The sequence below is a fragment of the Doryrhamphus excisus genome, linkage group LG14 (genome assembly GCF_037039965.1).
Source record: "Doryrhamphus excisus strain RoL-2023G ecotype Guam linkage group LG14, RoL_Dexc_Guam_v1.1, whole genome shotgun sequence".
NCBI lineage: Eukaryota > Metazoa > Chordata > Actinopteri > Syngnathiformes > Syngnathidae > Doryrhamphus > Doryrhamphus excisus.
In genome coordinates, this window is record NC_136370.1 from 17,869,381 (window position 1) to 17,896,113 (window position 26,733).

The following is a 26,733-nucleotide window of genomic DNA, read 5'->3' on the forward strand; positions in this document are numbered from 1 at the left end:
ACCGGAGTACCCGGAAAAAAACCCACGCATGCACGGGGAGAACATGCAAACTCCACACAGAGATGGCTGAGGGTGGAATTGAACTCGGGTCTCCTAGCTGTGGGGCCTGCGTGCTAACCACTTGACCGCCGTGCAGCCCCAAATTAAGTTATTTAGCCTTTAAAATGAACATGAATGAAAGTGCATAATTTTACCCAATTAGCAAGTTAGCATTGTTAGCATCGGGGCCTCAAACTAGTTTGAGACCACTGATTTAGACATTAAAGGGGACCGATTATGCACCTGTGGGGCATACTCATGTGGAAGGAAGGAAGGAAGGAAGGAAGGAAGAAAGAAAGAAAGAAAGAAAGAAAGAAAAAAAGGAAGGAAGGAAGGAAGGATGGAAGGAAGGAAGGAAGGAAGGCCGTGCAGCCCCTAATCAACAGTATTAACAGTTATTTAACCTTTGAAATGAACATGAATGAAACTTCATCATTTTACCCAATTAGCAAGTTAGCATTGTTAGCATCAAACCTCATAATAGCGTCCCGCGGGCCGCGAGTTTGAGACCACTGATTTAGACATTAAAAGGAAACCGATTATGCTCATTTTTGGCCCTTTGTATTAAGTTGTAGAGCAACTATACACAATAACCCGCACAGAAAGCTTTCTAGGTCTTCCAGAATATGCACCTATTCCAGCTATGTTTCCTTGTATTTCCTGCCTTACGCATGCACGGGGAGAACATGCAAACTCCGAGGTGGTATTGAACTTTGGTTTCCTAGCTCTGAGACCTGCGCGCTAACCACTCGCCCACCGTGCAGTACAGCTTGATGCAAGGTACTTGTACTTCTTGTAATGTGAGAAATTGGAAATATACCTCCATACCGAACACAAGGTTCCATACCAAAAAAAATCCATAAAGGTTTTTAAGAGGACCAGGACTATTGAGACTATAAACAAAATGTTTTCAAACTCTATTGCGAGTGAATCATTTGTGTAATTAGAGACTGAAATTCACTCTGTAGGTAAACCATTGCAGCTGCTGCTGAACACTTGAAATACCAAAGCACTGCAAGCGTGTGGGAAACCATCTTACCGACCTTCCGCTTGTTTGAGAGCAAACACTTGAGAGAAAAATGACAGGAAATCTCCAGGGTCTTTTTTATTTAAGCTGACAAAGGGAGTCAGATTGCCTGAAAGGTTTTATTGTCATGGCTTTGGCTTTATTTCATTCAACGTGTCACCTGTAAAATCCTCTCTTTGGAATTAGCAAACCAAAATAAAATATGGGGCAAAATATGTCATTATATCTGCTCACAGATTCAGTCAAATTACTGCATTGGTTCATTCTAAAATTAATGAAAATTAATACATTTCTTGGCTGCACGGTGGTCGAGTGGTTAGCGTGCAGAGTTTGCATGTTCTCCCTGTGCATGCGTGGGTTTTCTCCGGGTACTCCGGTTTCCTCCCACATTCCAAAAACATGCTAGGTTAATTAGCGACTCCAAATTGTCCATAGGTATGAATGTGAGTGTGAATGGTTGTTTGTCTATATGTGCCCTGTGATTGGCTGGCCACCAGTCCAGGGTGTACCCCACCTCTCGTCCAAAGACAGCTAGGATAGGCTCCAGCATCCCTGCGACCCTCGTTAGGATAAGCGGTAGAAAATGAATGAATAATAGATATCAAGGCTGCAAGGCGGACTAGTGGTTCACACGCAGGCCTCACAGCTAGGAGACCAGGGTTCAATTCCACCGAGGGCCATCTCTGTGTGGATTTTCCATGTTCTCCCTGTGCATGCGTGGGTTTTCTCCGGGTACTCCGGTTTCCTTCCACATTCCAAAAACATGCTAGGTTAATTAGCGACTCCAAATTGTCCATAGGTATGAATGTGAGTGTGAATGGTTGTTTGTCTATATGTGCCCTGTGATTGGCTGGCCACCAGTCCTGGGTGTACCCCGCCTCTCGCCCGAAGACAACTGGGATAGGCTCCAGCACCCTCTGCGACCCTCGTGAGGATAAGCGGTAGGAAATGAATGAACGACTGCAACAATGTTTTAACAAGGATGCAAAAACACTACAGCTGAGTGGCGCTCTGACGAAGAGGCAGGTCAGAAGAACCGTGAAACGCTATGAAAATCAACATTTAGCATAATGAAAATTGGGTCAGAGGGTTTTTAGTTGTTTTTTTGAAACTGGGAAGGTCAGGGCAAGCACGGAGTGAATGGGGCAAAGAGTTCCAGAGGGTGGGGGGCAGCGATGGAGAAGGCTTTGTCACGCCAGGTTTGTCTATATGTGCCCTGTGATTGGCTGGGAAGACAGCTGGGATAGACTCCAGCACCACGGCAACCCTCGTGAGGAAAAAAGCAGTAGAAAATGAATGAATGAACACAAACTTTGGCCAATGTTTGAATACATTTGTATGTAGGGCCACTGAAAACAAAGTCACTTTACCATGTATTGTTTTTATCTTTGGGGGGGGGTCATTGGGGGGTACAATATGCAATGGGTTTCCGACTGTTGCACCGGTCAATGCTTGTCTTCATTCATTTACACTAACATGCATCGAACATTGGAATCAGATGTTTCCTGACAGTCAAGCATAGTAAAACCAGGAAACCATTTACCCCCCCAACCCCTCTACCCCGTCCTCCACGTCTCCCCCTCCCACCATTGTCCACTCTGATATGCGTTTCAAAAAGGTTTGCTCTGCTGTGTAAACAGTAAAAATGAAACAAAAAGCGGAACAATAATTCCCCTACAAAAATTCCAACTCAGATTCCCAGAATACAGCTGTCGTATTTAAAAGGCTCCGTGGAAGATGCAATTCATATGACCGTCTATTCTATATTGAATAACAATACGATGGTGGTAGGGACTTTCATGGTGTCGCTAACCTTGCATGCGATCATGCAGCATAAACTCCTAAAACTCTGGACTCAACTACCTAATCTAAATTGTCCATCAGTTCCCATGTCAGCTGGGATAGGCTCCAGCTCACCCATGAACAGGATAACCATATAAACCCTAGGCAAGCTTTTTGACTTGCATTGACTTGACCAAAAACATGCTAGGTTAATTAGCGACTCCAAATTGTCTATTGGTATGAATGTGAGTGTGAATGGTTGTTTGTCTATATGTGCCCTGTGGTTGGCTGGCCACCAGTCCAGAGTGTACCCCGCCTCTCGCCCCAAGAAGACAGCTGGTGACGACCGTCGTGAGGATAAGCGGTCGTGAATGAACGAACATTAATCCAAACAGTAAAATATGGTGGTGGTAGTGTGATGGTCTGGGACTGTTTTACTGCATCAGGACGTGGAAGACTCACTGTAATAAATGGAACCATAAATTATTGTTAATATGCAAATATGGGCTGCACGGTGGACGAGTGGTTAGCGCGCAGACCTCACAGCTAGGAGACCAGGGTTCAATTCCACCCTCAGCTATCTCTGTGTGGAGTTTGCATGTTCTCCCCGTGCATGCGTGGTTTTTCTCCGGGTACTCCGGTTTCCTCCCACATTCCAAAAACATGCTAGGTTAATTAGCGACTCCAAATTGTCCATAGGTATGAATGTGAGTGTGAATGGTTGTTTGTCTATATGTGCCCTGTGATTGGCTGGCCACCAGTCCAGAGTGTACCCCGCCTCTTGCTCCAAGACAGATGGGATAGACTCCAGCACCCCTTGTGAGGGTAGTCGGTAGAAAATGAATGAATGAATTTTCTAGAATACGGCCTCACAGCTAGGAGACCCGAGTTCGATTCCACTGTGGAGTTTGCATGTTCTCCACGTGCATGCGTGGGTTTTCTCCGGGGACTCCGGTTTCCTCCCACATTCCGAAAACATGCTAGGTTAATTAGCGACTCCAAATTGTCCATAGCTATGAATGTGAGTGTGAATGTTTGTTTGTCTATATGTGCCCTGTGATTGGCTGGCGACCAGTTCAGGGTGTACCCCGCTTCTTGCCTGAAGACAGCTGGGATAGGCTCCAGCAACCCCTGCGACCCTCATGAGGAAAAGCGGTAGAAAATGAATGAATGAATGACTGAAAAACACTTTCTTTAATTTTACTTTATTTGCCTTTTATTTAACCTACAATATGTCAGTTCATTTTGCCTGACCCTGTATAATCATTGTAAGTCTTGAATGATCTTTGATGCTCTCCCAAATTATCCCATTTTAAATGCTACTTTTCTTATGAAGAGAATACCACAAAATGTTTTTCATATCATTATAATTTTCAAAAAAACAAATCATCTCACTCATTCAATATGCTGTATATTACAGTCTATTACATTTGTTGTGATGACGCTTTGTGAATGTTTTTATGCAATTATCCACGAAGAAGTACATTTTAATTATCCCCCTGTGGGTAAATTCTAAACGTATGGTTCTGCAACCTCCTGTTGTTGACGCCGACAATAAAAAAATAGAATTCAAGGGTGTAGTCTGACAACGTTCTTTGAGTCATCAGGTTGTTGTGAACTCTTTGTATCCACTCAGGTTGTGTGTACAAGACAAGCAAGAGTTTCTTTTGGTTTTGTTGTAAAGATAGATCTGCACATATCAGGAGACTCTGACTCTACTTGTTCCCGATTGCATGTGAACGTTGCATGAAGTGTACACACCAGATTCTTTGCCACTCAAACCTTTGACCTACATACTTCCACTCGAATTTCTTTGAACGTTTTGCACAGAAATATTCTTCTCGTGCCGTAGCCTTGTTTATCTTCACATACAACATATATATTTTTTTTTAGTCCAACCCATGCTCATGTTGCGGCCATGTGATTTTTAATCCATGCAGAAGAAGAAGATGAAACCCGAACTGTTGTCCCAGCCCACATTTCAGCCCATACTATACAAGCAGAGAAGCAAAGAACTGTACTAAATGTAGGCTTTTATTTTAGTCCCGCGGGCCGCGAGTTTGAGACCACTGATTTAGACATTAAAAGGGACCGATTATGCACCGGTGGGGCATACTCAAGTGGAAGGAAGGAAGGAAGGAAGTTAGGAAGGAAGGAAGGACGGAAGGCAAGATGGAAGGAAGGAAGGACGGTAGGAAGGATGGAAGGAAGGATGGAGGGAAGGAAGGAAGGAAGGAAGGAAGGAAGGAAGGAAGGAAGGAAGGAAGGAAGGAAGGAAGGAAGGAAGGAAGGAAGGAAGGAACAAAGGAATGAAGGAACGAAGGAACGAAGGAACGAAGGAACGAAGGAACGAAGGAACGAAGGAACGAAGGAACGAAGGAACGAAGGAACGAAGGAACGAAGGAACGAAGGAACGAAGGATCCAAATTGTCCATAGGTATGAATGTGAGTGTGAATGGTTGTTTGTCTATATGTGCCCTGTGATTGGTAGGAAGGAAGGAAGGAAGGAAGTAAAGAAGGAAGGAAGGAAGGAAGGAAGGACGGAAAGAAAGATGGAAGGAAGGAAGGACAGTAGGAAGGAAGGAAGGACGGACGGACGGACGGACGGACGGACGGACGGATGGAAGGAAGGAAGGAAGGAAGGAAGGAAGGAAGGAAGGATGGAAGGACGGAAGGAAGGAAGAAAGGAAGAAAGGAAGGAAGGAAGGATGGAAGGAAGGATGGAGGGAAGGAAGGAAGGAAGGAAGGGACGAAGGAATGAAGGAACAAAGGAACGAAGGATCCAAACTGTCCATAGGTATGAATGTGAGTGTGAATGGTTGTTTGTCTATATGTGCCCTGTGATTGGCTGGCGACCAGTCCAGTTCCTGTGATTGGCAGGAAGGAAGGAAGGAAGGAAAGAAGTAAAGAAGGAAGGAAGGAAGGAAGGACGGAAGGAAAGATGGAAGGAAGGAAGGACGGTAGGAAGGAAGGAAGGACGGACGGATGGAAAGAAGGAAGGAAGTAAAGAAGGAAGGAAGGAAGGGAGGAAGGACGGAAGGAAAGATGGAAGGAAGGAAGGATGGTAGGAAGGAAGGAAGGAAGGACGGACGGACGGACGGATGGAAGGAAGGAAGGAAGGAAGGAAGGAAGGAAGGATTGAAGGACGGAAGGAAGGATGGAAGGAAGGATGGAGGGAAGGAAGGAAGGAAGGAAGGATGGAAGGAAGGAAGGAAGGAAGGGACGAAGGAATGAAGGAACGAAAGAACGAAGGAACAAAGGAACAAAGGAACAAAGGAACAAAGGAACAAAGGAACAAAGGAACAAAGGAACAAAGGAACAAAGGAACGAAGGAACAAAGGAATGAAGGATCCAAATTGTCCATAGGTATGAATGTGAGTGTGAATGGTTGTTTGTCTATATGTGCCCTGTGATTGGCAGGAAGGAAGGAAGGAAGGAAGGAAGGAAGTAAAGTAGGAATGAAGGAAGGAAGGAAGGACCCAGATTGTCTTGACCCAAAAAGGTATGAATGTGAGTGTGAATGGTTGTTTGTCTATATGTGCTCTGTGATATGAAGGAAGGAAGGAAGGAAGGAAGGACGGACGGGTGGAAGGAAGGAAGGAAGGAAGGACGGACGGGCGGACGGACGGAAGGAAGGAAGGAAGGAAGGAAGGAAGGAAGGAAGGAAGGAAGGAAGGAAGGACCCAAATTGTCCATAGGTATGAATGTGAGTGTGAATGGTTGTTTGTCTATATGTGCCCTGTGATTGGCTGGCCACCAGTCCAGGGTGTACCCCGCCTCTCGCCCGAAGACAGCTGGGATAGGCTCCAGCACCCCCTACGACAATGCTATTTTTCCTAGAGTCAACAAGCATGCTGAAAACTACAAATCCATACACTAATCAAGAAGCACCGGTTAAGCCTAATATTGTTTTTCTTCCAACATACATGTGTTATTCTGTATCCTCCCACTTCCAAGCTATAGGCTACAATTTATAGGAGGTCCACAATGACTTGCCCAGAGGCTCCCTTCAAGCTGTGTTTGCTTGTACGGTCCAGCAGCCCTGAGATGAATAGTCAGCATTTCCTAGAATATTGCAGCTGTACATTCCTGAGCCACGTGATGTCTGAGTATGACCTATAGGAGAGTCCACACTGGAGTCACTGTACTTCAAGGCATTTTTATTCAAATATAATTCAGTAAAGTCAAAAAAAAAAAGTGCATGACAAGGTTTTGTTTGTATAAAATAACAGTAAAAAGAAGAACAAGAAGCAAATATCACAATGAAACGGTCATAATTCAGGCAAAAACAATCAGTTAAATGTGTCACATTCACGTTTAGATAATATGAAGACTTTTTTTTATGTCTTTTAGACCGTTCCCAAGATGATGGCTTTTTGTACCGCTGCACAATTTTGGTAAAGATTCGCAACGGCCGCCTCGATGGAGAAAAGATGCTCATCCTTGGCCTCGGGGCAGGAAAACCTCATGAAGTCAGCCAGTCGGAACAGATACTCCATGTTGTGGCCCGTCTTCCCCTTGCAGACGGCAATCTGGTCCGCGATAGCTTGGTCCGAAGCCGGGCCCAGGTAAGAGGGGCTGTCAGAGGTGGCGATGTACACCACGGCGACGAGGGGGTCCTCGCTCTTTTCCTGGGGGATGAACTCGACCTTTTCCGTTACGTAACCTCCCAGCACCACTTCTCTCATGTTGAGATACCGTAAGGCCTCTTTTATCTGAGCATCCGCCACTTCGTAGGCCACTCCCCACGTGCAAGCCTGCATGGGGGGGGGGGGCAGACAATCATTAACTGACAATAATGATCAGATATGTTGATAACGTGTAACGGTTCAGCCAAGTTATTAAAAACAAATAATGGCTTTATATCAATGCACCAGCTGGTCCTGAGTAATAATTATTGGTGCATGTATGAGCTCCATATCGAGCTTTAATAGGACTTTAATAGCTTTGCTTTTGGTTAACAGATAAAAAAAACTCTGCGGTAAGATGCACACACCTTTCACTATTACCACCTTTCGTATTTGAAGCCGTTATGTTGTGTAGATTATGAAGAAAGGTTACTTTTGTTAGTGCGCCGATTGCACCCTGAACTCCATTGCGGAAATGGGGTTTTCTCATTTACTTGTTTGTTAATTTAGTATTGTGTGACGAAATGAGTAGTGGTGTCCTTGGGTTAAGTTTTTATTGTGTTACCTTGATTTCGGCTGTTTTTTTTTTCTTTATTGTATCTTTATTGTTTGCTAAACTCAATGTTAACGGCGGTCAACTTTTTGACAATCCTGCATTTTTCCCGGTATTTTTTGTTTTTTGTTTTTTTTTTTTTTGCACAGGTTGGTTTTGCACCCAAATTTTTATTTTTATTTTTATTTTTATTTTTATTTTTATTTTTATTTTTATTTTTATTTTTATTTTTATTTTTATTTTTATTTTTATTTTTATTTTTATTTTTATTTTTATTTTTATTTTTATTTTTATTTTTATTTTTATTTTTATCATAGTGTTTCACGGTTCTTCTGGCCTGCCTCTTCGTCAGGGCTGTAGCGTTTTTGCATACTTGTTAAAATGTATTGTTGCAGTCATTCCTTCATTTTCTACCGCTTTTCCTCACGAGGGTCGCGAGAGTGCTGGAGCCTATCCCAGCTGTCTTCAAGCGAGAGGTGGGGTACACCCTGGACTGGTCGCCAGCCAATCACAGGGCACATTTAGACAAACAATCATTCACACTTATTATTATTATCATGTATTGGAGCTGGATTTTGCACTGAAATCGCTAAATGACCTCATTTAACTACAAAATAACTCTCCTGATGTGTAATGTTTACATGCTCAAAAAAATAATAATTCTGACATGAATTTGGTTTATAAAAAAAAACAATAGTTATGCTAACTAATCTAATATTTTCGAGTTTGACAAAGAATTCTGAGGTCCAAAACCTGAACTAAAGTACAAGACCGGGGCCTTTTTGTTTGTACATTAGTGTGTACTCAGATAACAGATGGTATCTGAGTCACGGCGTGGAAGTGATATATAAGTCTTTTTTTGCCTCTCTTTGCAACTATGTTGTGTTCAAGGACAGCCAAACAAAAAGGGTAAAATCGCAGTTCTTTTTGAACTAAAGTTATGGACTTTTTTTTTTGAAACAGCGGTAAATGCATGCAGTACTTTTGACCTTTATTATCACATCTTTGTGTGTTTTCTGTGAAAAAAACACATTTTATTATACCTATTAAATTATTTTATATATATTTTGGTTATTATTTATACCTATTTTCTGAGTGGGATAAAAAAAAAATGTTGAATTGAGAGTATGCGGGATATCCTGTTCCTTTATTTTCACAGTACAACAATAGAACTAAGCTAACTGAAGTTATCATTGAAGTTTTTAAGTTATACTATCCACATTTATATTATTATATATTATTGACCACACATTACTCCACTTTAAGTGGAATAAAATTCCTTGGATCAAATGTACAGTATATATATAGTTTTCCTCATGTTGCGACTTTGTTGTAAGCAGGTTCTATGGTTGGCGATGGCGCCTCAGTAAAATAGGAATGCTGTTGCATGCTATTAATAGTATATGCACTTCTAGTTACATATCTAGTATCTGTATGATGACTTACCTCCTGATCCTCTACCAGTGTCACCACTCTTGCTGGCTGTGGAGATTTAGAAACACATGGTGATGATGATGAGAACATGTTGACACACATGATGCATCACTATATACAGTAGTATTATATAGTATATATATATATATATATATATAAGTGGAAAAGTGCTTACATTCTCCTTGTCTCCTCGATAAAAGTCATCTCCGTGCCAGAATCGACGTTTGTAGCCCTTTATATAGCCTATTTTTCTTCTCTGGTAGACAAAATCAGGTTTCCACACTAAGGAGCCATAGCCAAATATCCATTGACTACTATTCATCTCCTGTGGTGTCATGACTGCTAGCAGCTGTTAGCTTCTTACAACAAAACAAATATATTTTTATTCCTCGAAAAAAAAGTCCCTAAAAATGATATTCTCTCTCTAAAGCGTCGTACATGCTACAGGTATGATGCACGTAAAGCTCCTTTAAATGCTCCAGTTTTTTTTTTAAGGCGCGCTCCTTTCGTTTGGGCCAACACGTGTATTTGTTATTCATGTGACGTCACAAGCCACAAGGTACCGTCCAATGGGAATACGGAGGGGGCGGGACTTGGACGGATATCACTTGTTGAGTCACAGCATTTCTTCCCGCTGCTCAGTCAAAACAGAACTCCTCATCCGGAAGTGAAAGGAAAGGTTTCAAGGGGGCTCACAATTCCCGTACGCTAAGTATCGTTATTAGGATGTGTCTCCATAATAACGATACTTATTGACTCTTTTGTGTGTGTTTTTGTCTTGTGATTGTCTTGTGTTCCACGAGTGGCTGCCCCAGCCAGTAATCACATTACCCCTAAATAGGCCCATTGAGCTGCAGTGTTATAGCACTACTCCTTTAAGCTCATTAAATGTCCGTGGTTAGTTCAGGTGCAGCCTTGTCTCTTTCATTTTGACTTGGCTTTTTTTGTTTAGGGAAGAATATGTTTTGGAACTTGATGTAAAAGTTAGTGCCCCCAAGTGGTGAGGAAAGGACATAGCTGTGTGAAAAGCCTTGATGCTGTTGTCAGATCATAAGATCAGATTTCAGATCAAGTGAACCAGAGTTCACATGCAAGAGGACCAAGACTCATCTCTCAGGGGGTCTGGGTTTGGATGGATGGATGGATAGATAGATAGATAGATAGATAGATAGATAGATAGATAGATAGATAGATAGATAGATAGATAGATAGATAGATAGATAGATAGATAGATAGATAGATAGATAGATAGATAGATAGATAGATAGATAGATAGATAGATAGATAGATAGATAGATAGATAGATAGATAGATAGATAGATAGATAGATAGATAGATAGATAGATAGATAGATAGATAGATAGATAGATAGATAGATAGATAGATAGATAGATAGATAGATAGATAGATAGATAGATAGATAGATAGATAGATAGATAGATAGATAGATAGATAGATAGATAGATAGATAGATAGATAGATAGATAGATAGATAGATAGATAGATACATAGATAGATAGATACATAGATAGATAGATAGATAGATACTACGCTGATACTAGATGGATGGATGGATGGATAGATACGTAGATAGATAGATACGTATATGGATGGATGGATGGATACTAGATAGATGGATAGATAGATAGATAGATGGATGGATGGATGGATGGATGGATAGATCGATTGATAGATTGATACTAGGTACTAGATGGATGGATACTGGATAGATGGATGGATGGATGGATAGATTGATTGATTGATACTAGATGGATGGATGGATGGATAGATACGTAGATAGATAGATACGTATATGGATGGATGGATGGATACTAGATAGATGGATAGATAGATAGATAGATGGATGGATGGATGGATGGATGGATGGATGGATGGATGGATGGATAGATAGATTGATAGATTGATAAATTGATACTAGGTACTAGATGGATGGATACTGGATAGATGGATGGATGGATGGATGGATAGATGGATGGATGGATGGATGGATAGATAGATTGATTGATACTAGATGGATGGATGGATGGATGGATAGATACGTAGATAGATAGATAGATAGATAGATAGATAGATAGATGGATGGATGAATGGATGGATGGATAGATCGATTGATAGTTTGATACTAGGTACTAGATGGATGGATACTGGATAGATGGATGGATGGATGGATAGATTGATTGATTGATTGATACTAGATGGATGGATGGATGGATAGATACGTAGATAGATAGATAGATACGTAGATGGATGGATGGATGGATGGATACTAGATAGATGGATAGATACATAGATGGATGGATGGATGGATAGATACGTAGATAGATAGATACGTGGATGGATGGATGGATGGATACTGGATAGATGGATGGATGATAGATTGATATTAGATACTGGATGGATGGATACTGGATAGATGGATGGATGGATGATGGATGGATGGATGGATGGATGGATGGACAGATTGATACTAGATAGATGGATAGATACATAGATGGATGGATGGATACTGGATAGATGGATGGATGGATGGATAGATTGATACTAGATAGATAAATAGATACATGGATGGATGGATGGATATGTAGATAGATAGATACGTAGATGGATGGATGGATACTGGATAGATGGATGGATGGATGGATGGATAGATTGATACTAGATAGATAAATAGATACATGGATGGATGGATGGATACGTAGATAGATAGATACGTAGATGGATGGATGGATGGATGGATACTCGATAGATGGATAGATACATAGATGGATGGATAGATATGTAGATAGTTATATACATAGATGGATGGATACTGGATAGATGGATGGATGGATGGATGGATGGATAGATTGATACTAGAAACTAGATAGATGGATAGATACATAGATGGATAGATGGATGGATAGATAGATCACTACGTATCATCACAAACATCCCTTTGAAAGACCACATTGATTATTTATTTCTGCATACAGCTTAAAAAATGTATATATATATTTATATTCATAATTGATTAAGGACATTTTTACATTGCTGCCAATTATTGTGGAGTCCACTGAACGATGATTGCTTGCACACTGATTCCACATCACACATTAGATGTCATGAAAACACACAAATGGAACCCATAGAAATGCCACTTAAATAGACTCTAGATTAGGAGCTTTCAAAGCGGAGCAGAGTGAGACCTCCCAACCTCCTCCTCCTTATACGTACTTAAAATAATATTGAAGATTCAATAATATTGAAAATATGTTCTTCTTTATTTTTCTCAAGCTACCGCACCTCCCTTGAAAACCCCTCTTCTAGTCTCTATTTGACCAACAAATAAACAGTGTACCACATACGTATTCAGGGTTTCTTTCCTTATATAGCTATATAATATAATAACAGCAACAATAATAATAATAATAATAATAAACACCACACAAAAAAAACACTTTAAAAATAAATTCACACTTTTGGTGCATCAATTTACCAAACATACTTCTAATTTCAACATAAATATACACTATGTACAAAATAATCATTTATATATATTTATGTATAAAACAGATCAGTGCGTCATATTCTTAAATAATTATTGAAATACTAAAATGACATTACTGGTTGAGTCATTTCCATTAAAGGCGTCCTTGGTAAAATAGTCACTTACTTGTCTTAAGTAGGATTTTTGCATAATATTTCAAAGTTAACAAGGCCTTATTCTGAGTTTTTCTGCATATGATTATAGCGTTGGATTGTTTTGATTCTTTTTTTTTTGTTCTGTGCAAAGGAATTATGATAAGATAAGGTGTTGGGGGCACAATGTTTTGTTTAAATATAAACTAAGGCTCCGTGATCTGGACATTCTGTGACTACAAAAAAAAAAATGAACCGTTTTCAGCAGGTTTTCCACCGAGCACTATGCAGTTTTTTTTTATTGTTTATGTGTTGATTGCCGCAATAAGCGTTTTGTCCTTGTTAACATACAAGCATGAGTCTCCGGGGGCCGTGAGTCTCCTTGGATAAAACCCGGAAAAGTCACAACAAATGTGACTCCGGGATGTCCCAATGTTGTCGTTTACATTCGTCCAAAGATTTTTGTTTGCTTTAAGTTCTATTGCATTTGAGGAGCGCACGGACTCCATCCAGTTATCAAGTTTTCAAGAGCAGCAACTTTGCATTTAAATAAATCCCAGTCTCTCCACGCTTGTAAACAGTCCACAACAACAAATGGTGGTCTCGTCTTCCGTTTATTAAACCTAAAAACAGAAAGAAAACAACATTAGTGACCGAAAAGGGAAGACTGCGATTATAGTACACAAATCCCTACTCTAATCCACAAATTTCCCAATTAGCTGTTTGCCCATCAAATAGATGCTTAGTAACCTGGACAGTTGAACTATATAGCGCAGGGGTCTCAAACACGCGGCCCGCGGGCCAAATGTGGCCCGCATGACACTAGTTTGAGGCCCCCGCCTTGATAGGAAAGTTTAATGTTAGTGCGGCCCGTGCAAGTTTGATATGGATGCTGTATGGTATCATGTACACAGAAAAAATTATTACGTTTGATTCATGTTCATGTTAAAGGTTAAATAACTGTTAATAGTTATCCTCCCTATCCGTGTGGAAGTGGTAAGTTTTTGGCTATTCCTTCCTCCCTTCCTTCCTCTTGAGTATGCCCCACAGGTGCTCAATTGGGTCTGGAGACACACTGGGGAGCCGGTAGCGACCTTGTAGTTCTCCATGTCCTTTGTTCCTTCCTTCCTTCCTTCCTTCCTTCCTTCCGCTTCAGTATGCCTCACAGGTGCTCAATTGGGTCTGGAGACACACTGGGGAACTGGTAGCTACCTTGTAGTTCTTGTTCTCTACGTCCTTCCTTCCTTCCTTCCTTCCTTCCTTCCTTCCTTCCTTCCTTCCTTCCTTCCTTCCTTCCTTCCTCTTGAGTATGCCCCACAGGTGCTCAATTGAGTCTGGAAACACACTGGAGAGCTTCCTTCCTTTTGTCCTTCCTTCCTTCCTTCCTTCCTTCCTTCCTTTCTTCCTTTCTTCCTTCCTTCCTTCCTTCCTTCAGTCCTTCCTTCCATCCGTCCTTTCTTCCTTCCCTCCTTCCTTCCTTCCCTCCGTCCTTCCTTCCTTCCTTTCTTTTTTCTTCCTTCCTTCCTTCCGTCCTTCCCTTCCTTTATTCCTTCCTTCCGTCCTTCCCTTCCTTTATTCCTTCCTTCCGTCCTTCCTTCCTTCCTTCCTTTGCTATCTTCCTTCCTTCCTTCCTTCCTTCCTTCCTTCCTCCCTTCCTTCCTTCCTTCCCTCCGTCCTTCCCTTCCTTTATTCCTTCCTTCCTTCCTTCCTTTCCTATCTTCCTTCCTTCCTTCCTTTCTTTCTTCCCTCCCTCCGTCCTTCCTTCTTTCCTTCCTTCCATCTTTCCTTCCTTCCTTCCTTCCTTTCTTCCTCCTTCCTTTCCTTCCTTCCTCCCTTCCTTCCTTCTTTCTTTCCTTCCTTCCTTCCCTCCGTCTTTCCTTCTTTCCTTCCTTCCTTCCTTCTTTCGTTCCTTCCTTCCTTCCTTCCTTCCTTACTTCCTCCCTTCTTTCCTTCCTTCCTCCCTTCCTGCCTTCCTTCTTTCTTTCCTTCCTTCCTCCCTCCCTCCCTTCCTTCCTTCCTTCCTTCCTTCGTTCCTTCCTTCCTTCCTCCCTCCTTTCCTTCCTTCCTCCCTTCCTGCCTTCCTTCTTTCTTTCCTTCCTTCCTTCCCTCCGTCCTTCCTCCCTCCCTTCCTTCCTTCCTTCCTTCCTTCCTTCCTTCCTTCATTCCTTCCTTCCTTCCTTCCTCCCTTCCTTCCTTCCTTCCTCCTTTCCTTCCTTCCTCCCTTCCTTCCCTCTGTCCTTCCTTCCTTCCTCCCTTCCTTCCTTCCTTCCTTCCTTCCCTCCGTCCTTCCCTTCCTTTATTCCTTCCTTCCTTTCCTATCTTCCTTCCTTCCTTCCTACCTTTCTTCCCTCCCTCCGTCCTTCCTTCTTTCCTTCCTTCCTTCCTTCCTTCCATCTTTCTTTCCTTCCTTCCTTCCTTCCTTTCTTACTCCCTCCTTTCCTTCCTTCCTCCCTTCCTTCCTTCTTTCTTTCCTTCCTTCCTTCCCTCCGTCTTTCCTTCTTTCCTTCCTTCCTTCCTTCCTTCCTTCTTTCCTTCTTTCCTTCCTTCCTTCCTCCCTTCCTTCCTTCCTTTCTTCCCTCCCTCCTTCCTTCCTTCCTTCCTTCCTTCCTTCTTTCCTTCCTTCCTTCCACTTGAGTATGCCTTCCTTCCTTCCTTTCTACTACCGCTTTTCCTCACGAGGGTTACGGGGGTGCTGGAGCCTATCCCAGCTGTTTTGGGGCGAGAGGCGGGGTACACCCTGGACTGGTGGCCAGCCAATCACAGGGCACATACACATACACACATACTACCCACATACTACTGTAATAATAATGATTGTGAGACGTCTAAGATACTGTAAAGCCGTTAGCATGAAAGGTGATATGTAAGAACTTTTGAGTTTGATTCCATTTAGCGGACCTTACCTCAGTTGCAATGATGCATTCATGTTTTTCCTCCGCCATCACAAAGACAGGCTGGTACATTGACTCCCTGGAAGAACATATCGTTGATATCCTGCATTCTGGCCTTTCACTGCAAAGACAGATCTCGGCGGTTAGGATTCAACTTGTTCAATTCCTTCACCTGTGAATGAAAACATCTTACCTGTACATTCTACTCAGATGCTTTTTATCTTCTATCATCTTTTCACAGTTTTCGTCTTTGTCCAAGAGGGATTGTTCATCTTTGTACCTCGTGGATGTTTTATAGTCCACGTGGAAGTGGTTTGTGTGTTTGTGGTTGGACTTCTCGCTGGAGAAGTGAGAATCCACCTCCAAATCCATCATCTTGTTGGTGTTCTTGAGCTCCAGCGTGGATATGAGGTTCTCTTTCTGGAAGTCCGCCTTGGAGAGGTTGTTCATAGTCTCGGAGGCCTGCTGTTTCCTTCGCTGCTTCCTCACGCGATGCATGACCGCGATGAATATACAGGAGAGCGCCAGCGCCGCCATCAAGCCAACGCCCAAGACGATGGCCCCCAAGTTGAGCTTCTCGTTGGACTCCCAGCCTGTGTTGGCGCTGTTGGATGAAGGCACGTGCGTGGAGGTTCCGCCGTTGCGGCAGATCCAGGAGGTGCAGCGGTCGGTGGCTTTGTCGCAGCGGCGTCCGGTGTAGCCCGGCGGGCAGGTGCAGGTGTAGTCGTTGATGCGGTCCACGCAGGTGGAGCCGTTGGCGCAGGGGTTACTGGCGCACTCGTTGATGTTGATCTCGCAGCGTAGGCCGGTGAAGCCGCCGCGGCAGCTACACACACGAAGGTTGCGGTGCGTCACGCAGTGTCCGCCTAAGGAGCAAAGAATATGATTGGTCGGGCTCTTTTCACACAGATATCATAAAAATCACTTTTTAAAAGTCCACAAAGTGTGGACACATTTTGGATTTCTACACAAATTGACAAAACCCATAATCAGTTCACAGTTCCCCATGTCCAAAAGGAGTAGGAAGAAGCAAAGCTTATTAAATCTTACCCCTCCATCTGGTACTTTTACAGTCAGTAACTGTTACATTTGTTCACTTCCTGCTTTAAAATACATCAGAAAAAAATTGTTTTGAATTTTTTTTAATTTATTTTATTTTTTTTAATGGTTTTATTTTTTTTGAACATGCATCAGATTACAATTGAATGCATCACATAATCAGTTCACAGTTCCACATGTCCAAAAGGAGTAGGAAGAAGCAAAGCTTATTAAATCCTAACCCCTCCATCTGGTACTTTTACAATCAGTAACTGTTACATTTGTTCACTTCCTGCTTTCCTATAATTTTATATTTTTTTATTGGATTTTTTTAATCAAAAAATGTTTTTAATTTTTTGAAATTTTTTTATGGTTTTATTTCATTTGAACATGCATCAGATTACAATTGAATGCATCACATAATCACTTCACAGTTCCACATGTCCAAAAGGAGTAGGAAGAAGCAAAGCTTATTAAATCCTACCCCTCCTTCTGGTACTTTTACAATCAGTAACTGTTACATTTGTTCACTTCCTGCTTTCCATAATACAGTTTAAGGTTGTTCTTGTTTTTTTTCAATAATGCATAATTTAATTTAATTTAATTTAATTTAATTTAATTTAATTTAATTTAATTTAATTTAATTTAATTTAATTTAATTTAATTTAATTTAATTTAATTTAATTTAATTTAATTTAATTTAATTTAATTTAATTTAATTTAATTTAATTTAATTTAATTTAATTTAATTTAATTTAATTTAATTTAATTTAATTTAATTTAATTTTTTTCATCACGTACCGAAGTATGAGGTGATATGAGCATGTTTGTCTATATGTGCCCTGTGATTGGCTGGCCACCAGTCCAGGGTGTACCCCGCCTCTCGCCCCAAGACAGCTGGGATAGGCTCCAGCACCCCCTGCGACCCTCGTGAGGAAAAGCGGTAGAAAATGAATGAATGAATAATCTTTAACTCCAAGAAAAACAAAAAAATATCAATATCTTGTTAACAGTATTGTGAGCCTAGTATCGTGATACGTATCGCCAGATTGTTGCCAATCCACACCCCTAGTGTTGACGGTGAAACTCCAACTACTTTTCCAGCTTTTCCAGGTGTTGTCCCGCCATTTATACGCCACCCGATTGATACAAAAGTAAATGATACAAGGAGTGAGGTGCGGTTACCGTTGGTGCATCGCAGGGACGTGCATTTATCCACTTTCTTCTCACAGTTGAGTCCCGTGTACCCTGCCGGACACTCGCAAATGTAACTATGACCATTTTCTGTCTCTTTGCACTTTCCGCCGAGCAAGCAGGGCGCATCCATGCACGTCAGCGTCTTTTGTTCGCAGTGTTCCCCAGCAAAACCTCGTGGGCATTCACACCTGAAGCCACTGTCTGATTCCTGGAGTTAGAAAAAGAAATAAATGTTTTTTTTTTTTCATAACCTGTTCTCAAAATGTTCCCTAAACAAGCCTAAGCAAAGGCTGCTATCCAAAATTTAAAAAAAACATTTTTTTCAATTTTTTTATTTTTTTTATGGTTTTATTACATTTGAACATGCATCAGATTACAATTGAATGCATCCCATAATCAGTTCACAGTTCCACATGTCCAAAAGGAGTAGGAAGAAGCAAAGCTTATTAAATCCTACCCCTCCATCTGGTACTTTTACAATCAGTAACTGTTACATTTGTTCACTTCCTGCTTTCCTAATATAATTTAATTTTATTTAATTGTATTTTTTTAATTTAAATTATTTTTTTATTTTTTTTAATAAAAAATACATCAGAAAAAAAATGTTTTGAATTTTTTTAATTTATTTTATTTTTTTATGGTTTTATTTCATTTGAACATGCATCAGATTACAATTGAATGCATCACATAATCAGTTCACAGTTCCACATGTCCAAAAGGAGTAGGAAGAAGCAAAGCTTATTAAATCCTACCCCTCCATCTGGTACTTTTACAATCAGTAACTGTTACATTTGTTCACTTCCTGCTTTCCTAATATAATTTAATTATATTTAATTGGATTTTTTAAATCAAAAATTTTTTTTCAATTTTTTAATTTTTTTAATGGTTTTATTACATTTGAACATGCATCAGATTACAATTGAATGCATCTCATAATCAGTTCACAGTTCCATATGTCCAAAAGAAGTAGGAAGAAGCAAAGCTTATTAAATCCTACCCCTCCTTCTGGTACTTTTACAATTAGTAACTGTTACATTTGTTCACTTCCTGCTTTCCATAATACAGTTTAAGGTTGTTGGTTTTTTAATAATGCATAATTTAATTTAATTTAATTTAATTTAATTTAATTTAATTTAATTTAATTTAATTTAATTTAATTTAATTTAATTTAATTTAATTTAATTTAATTTTTTTGTCACGTACGTAAATTTTTTTTTTTCATATCCTGTTCTCAAATGGTTCTAAGCCTAAGCAAATGCTGCTATCCTTAGCTTGCATCCTATTTACAGTACACTGTAAACTGGGAATTGGGTCATTCGGGACTTGACAATCAATGGCATCCTCCTGGACTCGCAGATAGGCAAAGGCAACAACAAAAACAGGAAAGCCTGTGTTGTGGGAAAGGAGAGAGAGGGACTTCCGGACTCACTAAGCAGTTGCCTCCGTTGCGACACGGCCGTCTGTCACAATCTCTGACCTCGGAGTCGCAGTTGACCCCCGTGAAGCCCGGCAAGCAGGCGCAGGTGTAGCTGCCCTGACCCGTGTTCATGCACGTGGCCCCGTTGGTGCACGGCTTGTGATGAGTGCAGTAGTTTAAATCTGGAAAAATGGAAAAAAATATATATATATATATGTACAATATATCCATATTTATTTTACATGACTTTGACTTCGACGTCACATACCCTGGTCACAAAATATGCCCCCCCAGCCTTCTTTGCAGGAGCACTGCCACGGCTCTGTGCAGGTACCATGTTTACACGATGGGTGGAGTTTACACACGTCACAAAAGACGCCCTGCCAGCCTTCTCTGCATCTGTTGAAACACCACTATTATTATTATTATTATTTTTATTATTATTATTATTATTATTATTATTATTATTATGAAGGGCGGTGCTGGAGCCTATCCCAGCTGTCTTTGGGCGAGAGGCAGGGTACACCCTGGACTGGTCACCAACCAATCACAGGGCACATTCACGGTTCTTCTAGCTTGCCTCTTTGTCAGGGCTGTAGCGTTTTTGCATCCTTGTTAAAATGTATTGTTGCAGTCATTTATTCATTTTCTACCGCTTATCCTTACAAGGGTTCGGGTTGGGGAAGGGGGTGTGCTGGAGCCTATCTCAGCTGTCTTTGGGCGAGAGGCGGGGTACACCCGCCTACACTGGTGGCCAGCCAATCACAGGGCACATATAGACAAACAACCATTCACACTCACGTTCATACCTATGGACAATTTGGAGTCGCTAATTAACCTAGCATGTTTTTGGAATGTGGGAGGAAACCGGAGTACCCGGAGAAATCCCACACATGCACGGGGAGAACATGGAATCGAACTCGGGTCTCCTTGCTGTGGGGCCTGCGCGCTAACCACTCGCCAAAATATGTAATATTTATTCATTTTCTACCGCGTTTTCTCACGAGGGTCGCGGGCGGTGCTGAAGCCTATCCCAGCTGTCTTCCTAGCCAATCGCAGGGCACATATAGACAAACAACCATTCACACTCACATTCATACCTATGGACAATTTGGAGTCGCTAATTAACCTAGCATGTTTTTGGAATGTGGGAGGAAACCGGAGTACCCGGACGGGACGGGGAGAACATGCAAAGTCCACACAGAGATGTCCGAGGGTGGAATCGAACTCGGGTCTCCTAGCTGTGGGGCTGTGATATTTAACCAAAAATAATGTGAATGTGTGTAAAACTTAAAATATGGTAAATATGAGTCAGGGATGTAATAATACAAATGGGCGTTTAAGAAAACAAATTATTTTCAAATAGATAGTATTAATATGTGACAAAAAAATAATGAAATCATATACATATACATACATATAATATAAACAATATCGTAATTTTAGGGATAAAAAAGGGACCAAAAAAATAGATAGTGTATACAGGACATACTGTGTTCATACTGACATATGCGTTCATATGTCATTTTTCATATATCACTATCATATCGGCTGATAACTGATATGATATAATATAACGCTCTAGTTCATTTGTATTTTTCATTAGTATTAAATTTTAAAAAAATACAAATAAACATATATGTTAATATATTAACTGCTATTAAAGTGGAAGCTCATAAAAATAAGAAATACACATAAAAATAAACATTATTATTGTTATTCTTACATTAAAAATTACTTCCTCAAAGATGATAAACATCATCATCACGTGGGAAAAAAAATTTCCTGAAGTGTTTTAACATATTTTAATAATCGTTTAAAAAAATGTCTTTTGAATGGAGGAATTAAATTTTTCTTTATTAATAATAATAATCATAACTCAATACGTACTTGCATTCTCCGGGTAATGTGCAGTTCCCATTACTTTCATTGCATCCTTCGAGACAGATTGCTGTGAAAAAAAAACGATATTAAAGGATATTAAATTCCTCATTCATGCAACGACTCTTCTTAAGTAAACTTGCTTTCCTGGTGTTTTTTTTTTAATGGGAAGGCCCAATATGGCCGCTGTGATATTGTCTACATGTGACATTGATTTTGCATGCTGTTAAATGGCTGGTTGCTTTGGTGCAGAGCAGATGCTTGTTCTTAAAGAGGCAAGCGGAAAAAAAAAAAAAAAAAAAAAAAAAAATCAGGACAGCTGCCCCATTGTTGTTGTTGTTGTTGGGCAGTTCGAGCCCCCCGTATGCCGCCGCAACAACAATAGAGGCCGCAATTTAGTGGCGCGTGGCGGCCTATAATGCCGCGATTAACCCCCGGGGGCGTGTGCTCCTTCCTCATAGAGCACCTCCGTGGATTAAACACGTTAAAACACGCACGCGCCCGCTTACACAGAAAAGTACGCCAATTTTTTTTTATATTGTCTACTTTCAACACTTTCAATTTTGCAGCGCATTTAAAGCAAAAACAAAGTCAAACTGCACACGCTATACTACTACTACAAGACTTTGATTTCTGACCTTTTATAAAAGATATTTTTCACTTTCACTTTTAACAACCAAATCATTATAGGTAATCGACAAATTAATTATAATAAATTATATAATATTATATTTATTATAATTATTTATATTCATTATTATATTTATTTAGATGTATTAAATTTATGGCATAATTTCTGCATAATATCAAAATTTTTGTATTATTAGATAGATATAGATAGATAGATTATTATTAGATAGATAGATATTTTTCATTTAGCTTTTAACAACCAAATCATTATATGTAATTGACAAATGAATTATAATAAATTATATAATAAATATATTTATTATTATATTTATTATAATTATGTATTATTTATTTATATATAATAAATTATATATGTATTATATTTATTATAATTATTAATATTTATTATTACATTTATATATAATAAATTATAATAAATTAATGGCATAATTTCTGCCTAATATCTTAATTTTTTGTAAATTTTATATGTTTTGCAAATAACCTTTTATGACACTTTTGATAGAAACGGTCATCCTTAAAACAAAGTCAAACTGCACACGCTATACTACTACTACTACAAAACTTTGATTTCTGACCTTTTATAAAATATATTTTTCACTTTTAACAACCAAATCATTATATGTAATCGACAAATAAATTATATAATAAATATGTATTATATATATATTATAATTAGATATATTAAATTCATTGCATAATTTCTGCATAATATAAATTTTTTGTATTCTTAGATAGATAGATTATTAGATAGACATTTTTCAGTTAGCTTTTAACAACCAAATCATTATATGTAATTGACAAATGAATTATAATAAATTATATAATAAATATATTTATTATAATTATTTATATTATTATATTTATTTACATATAATAAATTATATATATTATATTTATTATAATTATTAATATTTATTATTACATTTATAGATAAGAAATTATAATAAATTAATGGCATAATTTCTGCCTAATATCTTAATTTTTGTATTATTATAACCAATGTATTTTATCTAATTAAGCAAAGCTGTGAAATGCTGACAGAAACGGTCATCCTTAAAACAAAGTCAAACTGCACACGCTATACTACTACTACAAGACTTTGATTTCTGACCTTTTATAACAAATAAAATGCATTAAAAAATGTAAAAAAAAAAATCCATATGGTGTCTTTTTACTCGTGCTTACGTTCTTGGCAGTATTGTCCCTTCCATCCTGGCAGACACGCTATTTGCCCGTCAGGCTTGCAGGTGTAGTGGCCAAAAAGGTCGTCTCTCGGAGCGCATATTTTGGAACAAGTGTCCCCGTAGTAATTGTCATTGCAGATGAAGCGGTATGAGTACCTTAGCTCCGTCTGCGTCCTGCTCTGCACATCCTGGGACCACTCATTCCCTATTCCCAACTGTCTTTGGATGGCAAAAGAGCCAATCAACAATTCAGGGTTGGTGGTATCTACGAGAAGGAAGACAAGTTGTTAATGTCAGTTTATGTAAATGTACATAAATATGATATTTATAATAAAGACTATGTAAAAGTTGGGGTTTTTGTATTAAAAAAAAAAAAATTGGCAAAGTCTCCTGTGTTCACTTAACATGGTGCACTTTCCCACGCTGGGACAAAATAAAACAAAGGAAGTTGCAATTGTTTTGGAGAGCTTTCCGTGTCGTGTGAGTCACAAGACATCCTAGTGGACTCAAGCCCAAGTCCTCGGACAATACCAGATGGATTTGTTATCACCTGACACCTCCATTGCTCGTTATTGATTTGGGAAATGTGTGATGTAATAAGTCAATGGGTAATAAGTGTTGTGTTTGTCTCCCTCTAGTGGTGATTTGTTTATAAAGCCGTTTTACCTCCAGGCTCCTCTGTCGTCTCTGAATGCCAGGCTTCAATAATGAGAGAGAAAGCACCCTGGGGAGGGACAAATTAGGAAATAAACTTCACTGAAATCTTGATGTTGGACAGTTGGACACTTTATGCAATCTCACAGTGCATTTTGAGAGTTTAAAACTGTGACAAAAAATAAAAATAATATAAAAAAACATATGAATATAAACATAAATGCATACGATTAACCGACATGAATAGGATTTGTGCAAAACATTCAATTCCAAGTGATAAATATTTTTCACTTAGCTTTTAACAACCAAATTATTATATGTAATTGACAAATAAATTATAATAAATTATATCATAAATATATATATATATTTATTAGAATTATTCATATTTATTATTATATGTATTTATGTATAATAAATTATAAAAATTAATGGCATAATTTCTGCATAATATCTACATTTTTGTATTATTAGATATTTTTCACTTAGCTTTCAACAACCAAATTATTATATATAATGGACGAATAAATTATAAAAATTATATAATAAATATCTATATATTATTATATTTATTATAATTATTTATATTCATTATTATATTTATTTATATATAATAAATTTGTGGCATAATTTTCTGCATAATATCTTAATTTTTGTATTATTATGTAGATATAGAGAGATAGATTATTATTAGATAGATAGATTATTAGATAGATATTTTTCACTTAGCTTTTAACAACCAAATTATTATATGTAATCGACAAATAAATTATAATAAATTATATAATAAATATATATATATATATTGTTATATTTATTATAATTATTTATATTCATTATTATATTTATATATAATAAATTAATGGCAGAATTTCTGCATAATATCTTATTTTTTGTATTATTAGATAGATATAGATAGATAAATTATTATTCGATGGATAGATAGATTATTAGATAGATATTTTTCACTTAGCTTTTAACAACCAAATCATTATATGTAATTGACAAATGAATTATAATAAATTATATAATAAATATATTTATTATAATTATGTATATTATTATATTTATTTATGTATAATAAATTATATATATAATATTTATTATATATTTATACATAATAAATTCTAATAAATTAATGGCATAATTTCTGCCTAATATCTTAATTTTTGTATAATTTTTAACCAATGTATTTTATCTAATTAAGCAAAGCTGTGAAACGATGGCTTATATGTTTAGCAAATAAGCATAACAGAAACATTTAGTGACCTTTTATGACACTTTTTACATGAATATATGTATATGTTCATAAACGTATTTAAAATAAGCCACCTCAACAAAAAACAAAAGTCCAATCTACAACATTTACATGCACATTTCAATCGATTCTTACCGGCCACGTGAAGTTGAGCGGCAAACGCAGCCTGGTGTCCGGCATCATGCTGAACGAATCGGCGCCCAGGACTCGAGTGCCGGCTTTGCCGAAGAGGCAACCCCCGGGAGTCACCACCGTTTGGAAGTTCTTCAAACAAACCGTGAAAAAAGTCCTGCAGCCTGTCATACCGCAGCTCTTTCCGTTCGCCAGCAAAGCTTTGGAATTGTCAAAATGATGCAGATCGATCTCGAACACACCCGATCCCAGAACCTAATAATAATAAACAGGGAGCGAGATTTCAGCACAGAAAATGCTATTTTTACAAAAACCACCCTGTAGTTTTTTACAAGGGTGACAATACCTGAGTAAAACATGGTACAACTATTACAAGGATAGATGTGAACCAAACGGCCATCCTTTAGAACTTAATGTGCGTATCCTGGAAGTGTAGTGCTTAGTCCAAAATTGCTAAAATAATAAATATAATCCGGAAGTAGAAGATCCAGCTCCAAAAAAAACCCAAAAAACCAAGTTATCCAGTGCAAGTATTAGACCGATATCAAGAACGTCAATATCCACAAGTGAGTCATTCTGCGGTCTTTGTGTTGTCCATCCATCGTGGCGGTCACTTGTGGGAATTTGTTGGTGTTGTTGTGCTGCTTTAGCGACACTCGTGGAGTCTGCAGTGATGCTGGTGCATGCATGTGGACGAGCATCAGTGCATGTTGACACCCCACTGTGGGGCTTTTTCACGGCCCCCCTCCGGCTTATATATGCCCCTATGCCCCAGCTGCTTGGACGTGACAATAAACCCCGCCTACTCCCACGCACACGCAACGCACTCCTTTTTTTTTATTGGCGTCATGTTTGTGGTTGTGCAGGCTTGCATTGTTTCACGGACAAGTAGTGCAGCTCTTAAGAAATATAATATAATATAATATAATATAATATAATATAATATAATATAATATAATATAATATAATATAATATAATATAATATAATATAATATAATATAATATAATATAATATAATATAATATAATATAATATAATATAATATAATATAATGTAATGTAATGTAATGTAATGTAATGTAATGTAATGTAATGTAATGTAATGTAATATAATATAATATAATATAATTTAAATAAAATAAAATAAAATAAAATAGAAATGTATTATATATAATTATATATTTTATAATTTTATAATTTTTATAATTTTATAATTCTATAATTCTATAATTTTATAATTTTATAATTTTATAATTTTATAATTTTATAATTTTATAATTTTATAATTTTATAATTTTATAATTTTAAAATCTTATAATCTTATAATT

The 26,733-nt window shown here is 38.3% G+C and overlaps 2 protein-coding genes across 2 annotated transcripts; both read right to left on the reverse strand.

Annotated features, from left to right (window-relative positions):
- Window positions 1-7,005: 7,005 nt before the first annotated feature.
- On the reverse strand, window positions 7,006-9,945 carry LOC131140307 (glutathione-specific gamma-glutamylcyclotransferase 1-like). The gene is made up of 3 exons (XM_058090588.2): window positions 9,639-9,945; window positions 9,476-9,511; window positions 7,006-7,605 (listed from the first exon to the last, which is right to left on the reverse strand). The coding sequence occupies exons 1-3, from the start codon at window positions 9,798-9,800 to the stop codon at window positions 7,198-7,200; spliced, it is 606 nt and encodes a 201-aa protein (XP_057946571.2). The 5' UTR covers window positions 9,801-9,945; the 3' UTR covers window positions 7,006-7,197.
- Window positions 9,946-12,421: 2,476 nt separating this feature from the next.
- On the reverse strand, window positions 12,422-26,117 carry LOC131140712 (delta-like protein 4). Its single transcript, XM_078796104.1, has 11 exons — window positions 25,752-26,117; window positions 25,409-25,660; window positions 24,028-24,085; window positions 23,363-23,626; window positions 21,536-21,596; window positions 19,914-20,044; window positions 19,658-19,827; window positions 18,217-18,436; window positions 16,187-16,859; window positions 16,006-16,114; window positions 12,422-13,725 (listed from the first exon to the last, which is right to left on the reverse strand). Exons 1-11 carry the CDS (start codon window positions 25,803-25,805, stop codon window positions 13,720-13,722), a joined length of 1,998 nt encoding a protein of 665 aa, XP_078652230.1. The 5' UTR covers window positions 25,806-26,117; the 3' UTR covers window positions 12,422-13,719.
- Between the last annotated feature and the right edge of the window lie 616 nt (window positions 26,118-26,733).

Coding starts and splice junctions, on each gene's coding strand:
- LOC131140307 (XM_058090588.2), bottom strand. CDS start 9,800: ATGACACCACAGGAGATGAATAGTAGTCAATGGATATTTGGCTATGGC. Junction 9,512..9,638: donor ATCGAGGAGACAAGGAGAAT/GTAAGCACTTTT, acceptor AAATCTCCACAG/CCAGCAAGAGTGGTGACACT. Junction 7,606..9,475: donor CACTGGTAGAGGATCAGGAG/GTAAGTCATCAT, acceptor CCCCCCATGCAG/GCTTGCACGTGGGGAGTGGC.
- LOC131140712 (XM_078796104.1), bottom strand. CDS start 25,805: ATGGCCGTTTGGTTCACATCTATCCTTGTAATAGTTGTACCATGTTTT. Junction 25,661..25,751: donor TTGTACCATGTTTTACTCAG/GTATTGTCACCC, acceptor TATTATTATTAG/GTTCTGGGATCGGGTGTGTT. Junction 20,045..21,535: donor ACATTACCCGGAGAATGCAA/GTACGTATTGAG, acceptor GTGTTTCAACAG/ATGCAGAGAAGGCTGGCAGG.